The sequence below is a fragment of the Colletes gigas genome, unplaced genomic scaffold, assembly GCF_013123115.1.
Source record: "Colletes gigas isolate AHSC1104 unplaced genomic scaffold, ASM1312311v1 Colletes_gigas_Sc00003, whole genome shotgun sequence".
Lineage (NCBI taxonomy): Eukaryota > Metazoa > Arthropoda > Insecta > Hymenoptera > Colletidae > Colletes > Colletes gigas.
Window position 1 is genome coordinate 8021210 of NW_025106632.1, and position 15442 is coordinate 8036651.

General features: G+C 40.5%; 2 protein-coding genes across 2 annotated transcripts; both read left to right on the plus strand.

The window, feature by feature from the left end:
* The first annotated feature begins 881 nt into the window (after positions 1 to 881).
* On the plus strand, positions 882 to 7343 carry LOC122404772 (carboxypeptidase B-like). Its single transcript, XM_043408995.1, has 9 exons — positions 882 to 1066; positions 1868 to 2200; positions 2272 to 2371; positions 2598 to 2703; positions 3052 to 3213; positions 4725 to 4938; positions 6079 to 6312; positions 6420 to 6604; positions 7168 to 7343. The coding sequence occupies exons 1-9, from the start codon at positions 882 to 884 to the stop codon at positions 7341 to 7343; spliced, it is 1695 nt and encodes a 564-aa protein (XP_043264930.1).
* A 792-nt stretch (positions 7344 to 8135) lies between these two features.
* Positions 8136 to 15367, plus strand: LOC122404773 (transmembrane protease serine 9-like). Its single transcript, XM_043408996.1, is given in 15 exon segments — positions 8136 to 8188; positions 8970 to 9264; positions 9670 to 9985; positions 10225 to 10420; positions 10475 to 10495; positions 11279 to 11356; positions 11441 to 11747; positions 11865 to 12171; positions 12250 to 12395; positions 12397 to 12439; positions 12972 to 12976; positions 13221 to 13297; positions 13396 to 13711; positions 14464 to 14779; positions 15197 to 15367. Coding segments are annotated over 15 exon segments (2637 nt in total). The 5' UTR covers positions 8136 to 8145.
* Positions 15368 to 15442: the final 75 nt, after the last annotated feature.

Below are 15442 nucleotides of genomic sequence, written 5' to 3' on the forward strand. Positions count from 1 at the left end.
GATTTTCCATTCACTCTGAATGAAGAGTGGAATCGGGCGTGCTGCACGGTAAGTACGAGATTACCTAGATTACCGTTAACGGAGTAGGAATGGAATGTACGGCGCCACAGAGAAAAGTGGAGGAATAACTTTTTACTGGCCACGTTCCATTTGCCGATACTCGAACAACGCGTTCTATCTAGAAAAGATTATATCATACATTTTTCCCGCGAGACACGTCTTGCGAGACATTGACTATTTGAAATATGATACAGCACTTGGCAACGCGTAAATATTAGTGTTTATTGGGCTATCAGAGACTCGAAATTAAATTACTCGGGGTGTAGTAACCCCTATATTTCTGTCAGTCTCTAGATTCTGAAAACCGGAACCGTCGAGAGTCGATTTACTAGGCTTTTCGATAAAAAACACTACATATTATAGGTATTGAAGTGATCGCATAGTACAATCGATACACTTTATTTTCTAAAGTATGACAAAATAAAAAGAATAATACAGGCTCTTGCTCAATTTTTGCATGCGAAATCACAACTCGGATTAAGCTTGAATTACTTTCTTTGATTCTCGTCGTCGAATAAAATAAAAATAATCGTACGCGTGTCAGACTATTCGTATTCTTTGTGCTCGCTGCTATAGCGCGGACAACTTTTCGGTAGACGAATCCTCAGGATCATCGATCCGTTCTAACTGCTTAGAGATCCAGTATCGAATACCACATAGAAATCCCGTAAGCCTAGCCCGTGGAGTCGACCGGCGAAACTGTCGTTTTTCGCATACGCTTACGAGCAACAAGTCGCAGACTGGTTCCGACACGGACCACGGGAACAGTCAACAAGGAGGCTTCAAGAGGATCGCATATTCTGGCCTGATTCAGGCCGACCATGGCTGTCGACGTCGAGTCGATCCTGTGCGTTGTGTTCGGTTTCTCGTTGATCCTCTCGTCGGATCGAGCGGACGCGCGACCGCGGCGCGGTGATTACGAATTTTCCGTGCAACGAAAATACAATTGTTCGCCATTGGACAACGAGAGTTGGTCCGTGGAAGAAGCAAACCAGAAAATAAACAGGTTCGTGGTTGCTCGATGATTCCCTCATTTTCTGGATTGATCGAAATCTCCGATGATACAGTACTGTATTAGTCATTTTAACGAATTCCTGCATTTTCATACCGGAAAGCTTCTACGTTCGTAAAATTGATAATTTTCTGAATCAAATGTTTCAGTGTTCCATGTAACACCAAGCACATTTTATATGATAAAATTATGATGATCAGAACGACGTATTATATACAGCACGCAGTGCAAATATGATTGAAAAAATTGTATTTTTTTTAATCTTTCGACTCGAAGATGGCGACGATGTGAAACGTACGTGAATGTACAGAGATTTGTGTCCCCAAAGGTCTCTCGAATCCGGAAATAATTTTCTTTTGTAACCCCATTGACTGCGGATTGCTAAATTTATTTTACAAAATTACTTACTTATTTTATATCGATTTATTACAATTAGGTTAAGAAAAAAACGTTTCCTTTCATTTTATTACACCGTAGTATAGCTATGTTGCGTACCATAGCAACAACCATAGATCCTCGAAGAGGTCAAGCAGCCTCGACCTCTTACGGAAGCGATAAGCAAAAGACTGGTTCGAGAGGACGTGCCTCGCCGTAAAGGCCAGCTTGCACGTGTGTGTGACCAGCTTAGATAAACTGTATTCTAATTAGAATGCTCGCGCGCGTGAAACGCCCGCAGTCGATGGTTTAGCAAATCTAAGTTTTTAAACGCGCGTTATCTTCCTACCCCGATAGGATAAGATTCTTGAAACTCTCAGAGGTTGGTGTACGATAGAGAAGTCGCAGGTGTTCTTTTAGATTCACGAACGAAACGGAGACTACCAACGATACGGGCGATGGTTTCGCGATCGAATCTGGAACGTCGTTTGACAGGAATGCGGAAAGAGGATTTTCTTTTGCCGATATCTTCGAGTCGATGTTCTCGGCGGTGGTTAACGGCATCGGTTCCATCATGACTAGTATTATCGGTGCAGAGAAAAGTCCCAAGTCACGGTCGTCCAGAGTCAGTTACAGGAACCATCAGCTGATCAGATTGTTCCCCAGCACGGAGAACCACGTGACCGATCTCAGGGACCTCAGAGAGAGCGAACCGGAAGACATCAAGTTCTGGACGCAGCCGTTTTATAACAAGTACCTCGTTTGTCGTCTATGCTTTTTACATGTAATCGATCCAACATACTTACGAGGAAACGATGTTCCAGAACGATAGACGCGGTCGTCGCGCCAGATCTTATTCCCGATGTCAAAGCGTTTCTTAGAGACAGAGGGATCGACTTCAAAATACTGATACCGGATATTCAGGTACGAAGTACTGTTACGGGAAGTTTTTTCAAGCGGGTAATATCGTCGATGTGTCTGGTAACCGATAGGAAAAACGACGACACGATTATTCTACGCGAGGAAATAAATTGAAGGGATAACATTTTTTAGGAGGCTTCCTTCTTGAGACAGATGATTCTAATAAGTTTAGAGATTCGTTGGGTACGAAGGTTCTTTAGTTTCTGCTGTAATTTATGTTTCATGGCAGAAAACGATAGCCTATCAGAATCCAAAAATGTCGAAGGAGCAGCGCGAGGACCTCGTCACCACTCAAGGTCACAGCATGACTTGGAAAAGGTATCATCGATACGCAGGTAAGTTTCCCAGTTAATGGATCAAATGGATGTTTCCCACGTAATGGATCATGCAAAGACTCAACAGAAATTACATGAAACGAAATTTGAAAAGATTAATACAGCTACAGCCATTTCTATCGCCGAGCATCTTAAACTTCGAAGACCAGGAATATTATTATTCTTCTTATAATAAAATGTTAATTATAACTTCCTCGAAACATCACGGATTTTAATTTAGTTTTATAAACACATTGAATCATATACGGCCATGTTGGTGTTCTAGGGTCAATAGCAATAATTATTTTGATACGGTAATTTAGTTCGCGTAGTTTAATTTCCAAATACTGTCGTGCCTTCATTTTCTAGATATCATACGGTACTTGGAGTACCTAGCCTTCAAGTACTCGAAAATGGTAGAGCTGATAACTATAGGTCACAGCTACGAGGGACAGCCCATAAAAATGGTGAAAATTTCGACTGGCCTCAACAAAGAAGGAGAGGCGAAGTCGGCGGTCTGGATAGACGCTGGTGAGTTTCGCTCGTTCCAAAAAAGTTTCTTCGGAATTGCTTTTACCCAGTTTCCGGAGAAATGCACGCGGACTGAAGAGACGCGTCGCGCGTACGTGCTCGACATTCGCGCGAAATTATTCAAGCAACAGTGAAAAACATGGTCAGCCCCGTGGCTTTAGAGTTCGTATGTCCAACGCGAAATCTGGATCTTTATTATTCTTATGTAGTTCCCGTGGAACTCTGCATAATAAGCGAGGCATCGCGCGAGTGACACGTGTATGCTAGAATTGAAACTAGGCTTCCGTTGAGAACTCTTTCGAACTATTCCAAAGGCACTCTCGTTTCGACGAATGTTCCAGAACTTTTGTCCGTTGAAAGACTTTACAAATTTCTTATAATAATTTTGAACATTATTTTCGAGCAGAGATGAGTAAAATTTTAAATAACCGATATCATCAATATATAGCAATTTATAATGTTTATTTAATTGAACGTTATGTTTGCATTTGTTCATCGTGAAAACATTTTATTCTTTTATTCAGTTCGTCTTTTATTCGTTATCGTAAATTCTTATCTAGATAAGAATTTTGACCATTTTTGTTTTTGAATCATAATATTAATATGATTTCTCTAAATTATGAATAGAAACGATCGTCTTTGCAACACCAAATAAAATGTTATGGTACAATTTCAGAAAATCAAGGTACCCTTATTATTTCAATTAAAAGAAAATTGATATAAATTATTTGTAAAACATCGTGAGAAAATACGCAAATGAAAGAGTTTAAGATTATTTCCCCATTTGACTAAACGTTACGACAGCGCTGAATATTCAGCCGAATTAAATTTATGGGAGTCGTAATGCTCGAAATGTGTCAGACGTATCTTCGTTTGTACGACTTTCGTTTGATGCAAACGCGATAAATGTTGCATCAGATTTTACGCATATCTAGAAGTTCCAATACACCAAAGTCTTGAACGATCATGTACCTGTTCATAAAGATCGAATCAATAAAATTCGGGGCGTTTGTTACGATTGTAACAATCTTACTCGTTTAAAAATATTAAAAATTATTAATATTTTTATCAAGATCCAATGGATCTCTTCAAACGTTCGAGATATAATTTTGCTAACTAGTACATCAACCATCTAAAAACTACTTAGGCCTAAAACTTCCAAACTGACTCTATTTCAAATACACGTTCTCATAAACATACGAATACACAAACTCACAAACATTCACAAGTTAAAACTCTAAATTAGACCCGACTATATAATGAATATACACCAGATCTGTGTCCTAGATCGCTTGTTATACAAAATACACAAACTCAAACATTCCCACACAAATCATACATCTTTAAAACGTGTCGCGACTACTTAGAAGTTTATGCACATTTCGCGAGGCCCAGCGGATCGCTTGAAATTTTTGAAAATACTGAATTCTTATGCTGTTCGCGTTTAATGCGACCCTATACCGTTATTTTATATTCTTTTTTCTTCCTCGAATCGTGTTCACATTCGACAGGCATGCACGCACGCGAGTGGATCGGCTCCGCCGTGGCGACCTACATCGTAAGCCAGCTGGTAGAGAAAAACGCGAGCTACGCGAAATTACTCGATAATTCGGACTGGATGATCCTGCCTGTCGCTAATCCGGACGGATACGAGTTTACTCACACCGGGGATCGTCTCTGGAGGAAAACGCGAAGCAATCATGGCGAAAACGAAGAGGGTAGTCGGTACGACACATCTTCCGGAAAACTATGGGGGATTTCACCCTGTTGATTCTTCGATCTTCGCTGCTTTGATCCTTAATATCACGAACAATGATTAAAATGTTTAAGACATTATTACTGCTATGCTATCTTCTCATTGAACTATAATTCTCGAATATACTAGGGTTAGAAGGTTACGAGGTTAAATTGCTGCATGATTTTAGAATGATATTCGAAGTAGCCATTGAGTAGTCGCATGCAATTCGTATCATGGACTGTAGCATGCATTCAAACACTTGTGGCTGATTTCTAACTGAATTGTGCATGCACTGATGTATATGGAACACGTGTTCATATAGGGTGAAACTGAAATATATAGTCTCACTATAGTTTATTCTACTTTTCTTGAAAAGTAGATCGAAGATGAAAAGAGATCGTATAAATGTAGATTCAGAAACTCCTTTTTTTCCAAGATATAATCAAATTTTGTTTATGATGGAGTATTTTAGCAATCTTTGCAACTTAATTAATACGTGGCTTTTACTGTGGCATACTTGCAAATCTTCAAATAACATTAGTATCGTTAAGAATATTGTAATATAACACTACCGATATTTCTAGTTTTTAAATTAGAAAAAATTAACTATAATAATTTTCTTTTGCAAGAATGTACGAGTCATATCGACGCTTCAGAGATTTTGTTAGGAATAATCCGGTTTTTTTGGAGTGTTTTCAAGTTGTCGATAAAATTATCTGTCTACTCGATATTAAAATAAACCATCTTGATAATACTATCTTAACTATGAAACATACACAGATGCCTTTAATATCAAGATGGCACGCATACATTATTTACATCGAACAGAAATAAATATCAGCAATGCTCATAATATTATAGTTATTTACGAACAATTTTTATACGTTTATACGACCTTTTACTCATCCTTAGAAAATACAAAATTCGATTACATATTCTTAAACTTGTTGATATCAATAAATAATTAAAAAATGCTTCGATTTATGCAACACATCTAACAAGATTATTTTTTTATTTTTTGTCGTTACATGATAATAAAATTTTTACACAGTTTCCAGAATTCGACTTTTTCACCGTAACGATTTGTTGTATATCACAATTAGAGAAAAGCTACGGGTTCATCCGAGCTTGTGCTTTTATTTCAGCCTTCTTCGACTAATGAACCATTACGCCAGGTGGTTCTGGGGCAAGTGCGAGGGCGTCGACCCGAACAGGAACTTTGGTTACCATTGGGGTGAAATGGAGAGCGGTGGAGCAAGTTCTGACCCCTGTGACGAGACCTACGCTGGACCACACGCGTTCTCGGAGCCGGAGACTAAAGCAATGGCCGACTACATCCTCGCCAACAAGCAGAAAATTAGGTAAACAAATCTCGAAAATAGTGAAACAAAGGCGGCGAATATTCGAACAACTATTTTCGGAATTTAGAAAGCTGGTCACTGTTTTTTTGAATCCACGATGCTTTCAGAATGTATTTAACGCTGCACTCTTACTCGCAAATGTGGCTGGTTCCGTGGGGATACACGTACTCCAAGCCTTCCGATTATTCGGAGCTGGCGAACGCTGCCAAGAAAGCGATAAACGCTATTTCGAAGGTTCACGGCACCGATTATCAACTTGGTCCATCGTCCGATCTGTTGTACCCCACTTCAGGTACGTCAGTGTACAAAAAGTTTACGTTACTATCGCGATCAACAACAGATTCTTATCCCATTGGCTCGATAATATTCGGTAACTGATTAAACAAAAACCACCTCGGTGTTCTATAATTAATTAAACTGATATCTGGCAGAACGCTTGGCGATGCACACACCTGATTGGCAAGATAAAATTATATTAATTGTGACGGTCAAACTTTGACCTAACATGATAAAATACTTATTATAGTAATAGAGTTGATAAATTGATCGAATGACAAGGAAAATATTATTGCTCCATTTTGTAATTTAACGATTAATAAGAATTATTCGACAATTATTATCGCAGAAATTGCAGTAAAATCTGTTTAGACAATAATACAATAACAATAAATAAACTATTAATCATCTCAACACGGTAATTTTCTATAACGTTAAAGTGACTTGGGTCGATTGATCTGAAATCTTCAATGAAACCTGTTACATTAAAATAATAGAATGGTTAGCAAAAAATTGAGAAGGTTGTCGGTTCTTGGTCCAGTCGAAGCGCAAGATGTGATTCTAGACAATCGATTTCAGGTGCTTCTGATGATTGGGCCAAAGGTGTAGCTGGAATTAAGTACGCCTACACGTTGGAACTGAGAGATCGTGGCACTTACGGATTTCTACTTCCGGCGACGCAAATAGTGCCCACCGCCCGCGAGATTTGGGCCGGAATAAGGACAATCGTTCGTCTGGTTACTTGCAATACGTGAAACACGTCCGTGATCCTATGTAAATCGAATAAAAAGTATCGTCTAAACGAAGGTACGGACGACGAACGTGATTCATCTAGCACGTTACGTATTTGCAATATATAGACTCGATAAAATTTCCGATTATTCTCGATAGAAGATAATTCCGAATAGAGTATGAAGTTCAAGTGCTTAATCTCCAAATCCTTTTATAACTTTAAGGTCAGAATTGATCGTTTAGTTTTGATAATCGGAGCCCGATTAATTTCAATATGGCGAGAATAATTTATTTTTAACCTTTGGACCCGTCGTCCTCGTTCACGAAGAACGTGTAAATATTGTAAAGTTATTTATCGTAGTTCACAGACAAACGATGTATTTAGGAATATATTTAAGTAGAACCGTAGGTAAATGTAAAGAATAAACGAGTCTTGAAACGAATTTCCATTTCAATTATTTGTGACCTGAGCACTTTTTATAGGCCGTAACGGATGAAAAGCACTTCGTTTCGTCTAAAAATCATCGTCTGCGGTTCGCGCAAGCTGTCTGCGAGCACGAATTATCTAACTAAGTCATTACCCCGATACAATCATTTAAATGAACACAGTATACTAATACATATTACAGCAGATATTGCACGATATCGAACCGCACTTGAAAATTAAATAATCTTATGGCCAGCAGTAATGTAAATAGCATCGAGTGGTGTCACGTTTTCGATTACAATACAGAATTATCGCTAGATATCGGGATATAACTTCTTATATAAATCGTAATTTTCACCTGAAACCACAAGTACTGCAGAGACAACAACCGTAGAACAATGCTCGCCAAGTGTTTGTTAGTAGCAGCCGTAGCGCTCCAAGGTAAGCACAAACTCCATCGAACATCGATCTCTAATTTTTTAAATACGTCACTACTATCAACAATATAGTTCATTATACTAAAATATAAAATTACGTTGTTTTATTTATTCGACGTTTGCCCTATGTACTTGTATAATTTTATTGAATTGTCGGAGAATTGAGTCCATCAAAAAATGTTGCATAAAATGTTAAAATATTGTACAGAAATTGAAAGTTTCCTTTAAATATAATTTTAATTCGTTTAGTATATGTAAATCATTAGCCTCTTTTCATTTTATAAATATACAATTGGTAGGATTCTGAGGAATGGGGAGGATCAATTAACGCGTTGATAGCTGTGCATATGTATTATATTTAACCTAATGTTACACTTTCCCCAACGCCAGACTATACGCACTCTGGACGCAACTCCCCAACTGGAGATGCATCCCCTTGCATTCGTCTCGCTTGCACTCTGTCTCTCGGTTACACTCATACAACCATTTATACGTGATTTGAAGGGAAACTAGAGGTACACAACCACATTTATACTTTCCTATCGCTCAGGTCTAAACACTCTTCACTCACAGTTTCTCAGTCACCCGAGTTTCCTAAACAAAACCGGCGCCGGTCTATCCCAACACGACCCGGTCGCTCGCCCGCGCACACGCATGCACGCACCCCGGACCACTCACCCTACACAATTTTGAACATGGCGATCAACTGGAAAGTAGTGGTTATTTTTAAATTTGCACGATCTCGTGGTTTAAATGATATTACTATCGAGGGCTCTGTTTTATAGTATGCTCGGCAATACCTTATGGTCTGTCTCCCCGTATCACCGATGGGGTTGATGCCGCGCCAGGAGAATTCCCATACCAGGTCTCCATCGAATGGGGAATCCCACCCATAACCCAGTACAGCCATGCCTGCGGTGGTTCCATCTTGAATGAAAGATACGTGTTGACCGCTGGTCACTGTGTCTTGAAACTGGGAAAATTGAGGGTTGTTGCTGGCAGATACTACCTGAACAAAGCCGAACAGACCGATCAAATCATCAACGTTGTTCAAACCACCGTTCACAGCGGATACACAGGGTAAGTTTCAACGGGGGTGATATTCCATATATACCATAGAGATATTATTTCTGTCCTCGATAAAAATATATTGGTTTTAAAAATTGCATGTAAACAACAGAATATTGAAATCTTTGATAACGTCAAACAAATACTCCAAAACTTCTATCGTTTCGTTAGTTTCGGTATCTCACACGCAGGATGATAATAAAAATTTTCAAAATGAAATTATAAGTTAGAATATGTTGCACAAACTAATACAGCTTTATCGCGTCTTTATCGGATGATTCGTAATCTCAGTTCGAGCAGTTCCTAAACCCCGAGTAAGTACAACGAGATAAGGTCCACGCGATCTTTTGACTGTTACTCCGACGTCAACAACAAACTCGTTCGTTTTACTGACATAGTTTTTCTACGAATTTACAGAGGCGTTGCCCAACACGACATCGCCCTTCTGAGACTGGCAACCCCCCTTTCCTTCAACAAAGTCGTGGGTGCCGTGCTTCTGCCAACCCAGGGTCAGAAACAAGTTGGACAAGCCGTCCTCTCTGGATGGGGTTCCATCTCTAAGAAAATCATCCCCGTTCTGCCGACTGTTCTCCAGAAGGCTGTCGTACCAATCCTAGACAACGACGAATGCTACCGTGAACTCACCTCCCAACCCATCGTAGGTCAACAACCTGAACTCTTCGAGACCCAAGTCTGCAGCGGTCTGGCTGACAAAGAAGTATCCGCCTGCTCTGTAAGTCGACATTTTCATTCTGTATCTAGTTTAGAAAAATAGATTATCTACTGTTACTGTATGATACACAACTTGTAATCTTTATCAACATTCTAGTCGATCTTCGAGTCTGACGTTTCTTTTTAGTGACTCAGACAGATCAGAAAGTTCTTTTCAAATGACTTTACAATTGATAAGTAACTTAAAGTTCGCGATGATTGCAGTGAGAGTATTTCTCAATTTATTTGTCCAATTTACAGGGTGACTCTGGTGGCCCACTCGCTCAACTGATCGGCAACGGAGCTGTCCAAGTTGGTATCGTATCATGGGGTATGATGCCGTGCGGATCTAGCCACATGCCATCCGTCTACACCCGCGTTGCTTCTTACGTCGACTGGATCAACCAACACATAGAATAAATCCCATCCTCGCATAACCTCATAGCGATTGCACCGGGTCTAAACCGAATCTGTTAAACATAAACAATCAAAAGCATTTTACTCGTTTTAGCATTTCGAGATCACGCAGATCGTGTATGAAAATTCCAAACAATAAATGAGAAAATAAACTCGATGGCAATGAAGATAAAGCGTCTGTCTTACCTCCCCTTTTTCGCGTCGTATAGAAATAATCACGCGTCGAATAATATGATCCGATAGGATTATCGATAAGCATGATTGAGCCATTCATCGCGAAGACGAAAGGATATTGCAACAATGCAAGAAACGAATCGATCATGCAAATTTCGAAATTAAGTTGATTGAAATCAATGTTAAACGAATTATCGAAGAGACGGAATACGTACATACGCGTATTAGCATTTTGATTTCCTAATGATTTGTGTTTATTGTCCGTTATTGTTTCAATCGAGAAAAAAAAATCAGAGAGAAACTCGCCATAATAGACAACGCAATTTCAAAATTAACTAAATATGCTCTAAGTAAATACAGATAACCTTATTTAATGATTGCACTATATAATTCTACTAGTAGTCGGTTATCGTTATCTCCTATCTACGAAAAAATAGTACGTACATACGCCTAAATCTATCATTTTCTTCGTCGTTCTAATTGTTTCGATCCTGAATAGAGCACACGAGCTTATCGACTTTTCGAGTTTCATAATTAAGACGTGCTTGTACGTGCACAAAAATCGATAAGCCAGTTTCATCAGTCACAATAATACAGAGGAGATCTCGGTGGCGAATGAATCTTTGTTATCGGGCGTATCTCGCGGACTCACCGTCGATTAAAATTTTTTCTTCTCGTCACCGTCATCGATAGGACGTTCTATATAAACCCCGTCGACGATGAGAATTGTACCAATCAATCGATATGTCTCTCAAACTGATCGTCTTCGCCGCCCTTTTCGCGACTGCGGCTGCAAACCCTGGTAAGTACACTCTTAATTAATATCACGGTTTGACGATTACGATATGCACGTTTCCATGATCCTGGAATCGTCTGTTATTTCCAGTGAAACCCTATCGTAGCGTGATATCGCCATTGTTCGAATCCCGTGTCGTCGGTGGATCCGAAGCCAAGCCAGGACAATTCCCGTGGCAGGTTTCCCTCCAATGGGGGTGGCTCTTCGGCTACTCCCACTTCTGCGGAGGATCCATCCTGAACAACGAGTGGGTTATCACCGCTGGACACTGCGTTCTGGCCGTTCCATCTTACGGTGATTTCGTGGTAAAAGTCGGCAAACACAATCTGAAACAAACGGAGGGCACCGAACAGACCATCAAGGTCTTGAAGACCTTCATCCACGAGAAGTACATCGGGTGGGTGATCGTTTCGTATCGAATGAAAACTGGCCGTCACCGTTTTCGTATGACAGAGTTTGAACAATTTGAAATTTCTTTTCGAAATGTCCGTATTAATTCGTTTTACGATTGCAGGAACGTTGCACCCTACGACATCGCGCTGCTGAAACTGGCGCAGCCCCTGAGGCTGGACAACGCGGTTAAAGCGATCAGTTTGCCACAGGCAGGAAGCACGCCATCCGGAACCGCGGTTCTCTCAGGTTGGGGATCAACTTCGAGAACCAGTAATCCCATTATGCCCGACAAACTTCAATACGTCGAGTTGCCCGTCATCGATCTCGCCACCTGCAAGAAAGCCGTGGAAGGCCTTACCGGACCGTCTCCATTGCACGAGACGAACGTCTGCAGCGGTCCTCTCTCCGGTGGTATCTCGGCGTGCAGCGTAAGAAACCAGATCCTATTCGCCGTTCACTCCCATAAATCGCTACCTGGCGTCGCTAATAATAAATCACGATTTTAGGGTGACTCCGGCGGCCCGTTGATTCTCAACAAAGGCGGCAAGTCCGAGCTGATCGGTGTCGTTTCCTGGGGAATCGTTCCGTGCGGCACTACTGGTGCACCGTCCGTGTACACCAGAACCTCCGCCTTCAACGATTGGATCGAGAAAACTATGGCCAATAATTAAACGATATAGCAGAAAAATATCTACTGTGAAATAGAAACGGAACTTTAAATAAAATGTGCATTCGATCGTAACTCGCTTTCACTCGAAAATGTCCATCGTACCGTACGAAAAATTCCTTGTTTAACCCTTAAATGGATTATTGGAGCAAGTTTAAGCTAATAATTGCTTGATCTATTTAAATGTAATTATTTGAAAATTTATGTAATTCTCCATTTACCAATTCGATGTACACAACAACATTAAGTAAAATAATTCAGTTGAGATCGAGAGTTCACTTAAGGGTTAAACGCGAATAATAAATAGTTCACCTTAAAATTCCTTTCTCACAATTTGAAAAGTGAAATCACATTCGGGAGTTCCTGGTGAAACTAACAATAAATATAATAAAAAACTGTTTATAACGAATCATTTATTACGTCTATTTCGAATAAATAGAGAATTATTTTTGTATTCAAACAATAAAGTTTATCGACTACGAGTCGTCAGAATCGATACCTAAAGGGGATTTCGCGGTACCGAAATAGTTTAAATAACCACGATTAAATTCTGTTTTGTAGGTATCGTGGAATTGAGCGTTCGATGCGTGCCCAGCGAAAGAAACTACAGCATTGGTGCACCCATTTGCGGTCAGCAGAGTTTCGAAGACAGGAACCAGTTCTAATCGGGCTGGTAGGAAGAAAGATCTCTCCAAGTTCCTCCTCAGGATGTGCTTCCGCGATAGCTGCCACCTTGACACTGAAAACCAGACTTCGATCCAGCCATTCGATCATGATCGATCGAACGGGCCACGAGTAAAATTCTGCCAGGATGACAAACTTCCGAAGATCGCTGGACTTCTTGACAGTGTTGAGTTTCGCTCTCGCGTCGTGTTCGGAAATAGATGGTGAGGGGGGAGAGTAACTTAGTTGCAAACTGTATAAGATGGAGTATTCGAATGATTCACGAGCTTCGGTTAATCTTATCTAATCGTTTCGTTGACAGAGATGATCTCGAAATCGGCGATGCTGGCACAAAGGCCGGCGAGGATAGTCGGAGGGAAGAACGCGGAAAAAGGATTGCATCCTTGGCAGATGTCGGTACGTTGGGGCGATCGGGAACGAAAAGTTCCGCTGAGACACGTCTGCGGTGGCAGTTTGCTGACGGCTGGATGGGTGATGACAGCCGGTCATTGCAAAACTCTCGCGCCACCGAGAGGGGAATTTATGATCCTGGCTGGGAAGTACAACCTTAGCGTTCCGGAGGACACCGAGCAGGGCAGACTGGTCGTGAAAGTCTTCGTCCATCCGGAATATGACGGGTGAGTTACAGGATGCGACGTTAGTGTTATTTGACAATTTTTTTTACAGCATATGGGTTTGATGAAACTTCTCGCCACTTTCCACATTTATTATCTCATCCAAAGTCGATAAAACTATATCAAATATCGCTTCTCGTTTTACCATTTTACACGAGTCTCCCTCTTTAATCAGCCATACCAAAGTCTTTCTCAGACTTGAAAAAATTCTAATTGAGCGTGTCGTTCGTGTCCGTGAGAAGAAGATTTTTCGTTTCGGGATTTGAAATAGATCGTACGTCGTTTCAAAGTTAATATCATAAGCGATATTCGTTTCATTAACGTTGGTGCACGCTACGATACAATACAAGAATTGTATCCAGGCATCATCGATTACTGTATCTTATCGTTGCGATTGATCGATAGAAGCTAGTAGTTGGAACCATAAAATAATAACCTAGTAAGACAACAGATTTATTAGATTGTGTCAAGTGCACGTCGTGTTGACACGACTTTACACAAATAGAAAAATGAATAATGGTTCAAGATTCGTTCAACCGTGACACGATTAAGTGTATACGTACGCCGGAGAATGTTATCCTTGAAACTATAATCTATCTCTTTGCTTTTACTATATTACTATTCGCGATAGTTTCAAACACGTCCAAATTTAAATCTTTACGATCTCATGAATTTTCCAAGTTTCAAATGAACATCCGAAAATCCAGAGAACTCGATTTTTCGATCACTCTTCACGAACGTAACGTCTATTCTAGGAGAGTAGCGCCGTACGACATCGCACTGATGATGCTGGAGGAGCCATTCGATCTGAACCCATTCGTTTCCACGGTGTCGTTGCCGTATCCTGATTCAATCCCCACGGGTGACGTAATGCTGACTGGCTGGGGTAGCATCGGAAGGACGCGCACTATCGAGGCTCCGGAGGTCCTCCAGGCAGCCACGTTGCCAGTCATCGATTACGATCTGTGCAAACTTACTCTGGACAAAAGCTTGAAACGGAAAGAAAGGAATCCTCTTCATCCGACGAACATCTGCACGGGACCTTTGGACGGCAGTTTATCAGCTTGCAAGGTTATTTCGTCATAAACGATGTCGGGGCTTACAGGGATAAGTCAAATTTAAAAATAGATTAAATAAGATCGAGAACACTGTTTAGAAAACCTTGAGGATGGTGATGTTGGAGAAGTTATTTTGAATGTGAGTTGCAGAGGGTTGAAGATAACTAACCTTTTAAAAGTTGTATCATGAACAATTTCAATATCAGGAAAGGTTGTTTTTCAAAAATGATTAACCCTTTGCACTCGACAGTCCCCTCTGAAGGGACCCCTAGCAAAGAATTTGGGTGTACCCTCTAAGGAAACACAACGATATTATTGTTTTAAAGTGATTGCAAGGGTTAAATATTTTTCGTAAAGTGGAGTAGTACAATAGGTGAAAAGAAAAATTAAACGTGAAACGAACTATCCCTCCATCGAGTATTTTTTCCAGGGCGATTCCGGGGGGCCGCTGGTCAGAAGGAACGCTTTCGATGAAGCGGAGGTAGTGGGAATCGTTTCGTGGGGTTTGTTCCCCTGCGGCGGTAAGAACGCCCCGTCCGTGTACACCAGAGTGTCCGCCTTCATCACGTGGATCATCCTGATCATGCTGAATAATTCTTGAACATCCATCGCGTGTGTTTGTCAACGTTTATTTTATTCAATAAATAATATTCGTATTAACATCGTCGCTCGTTTT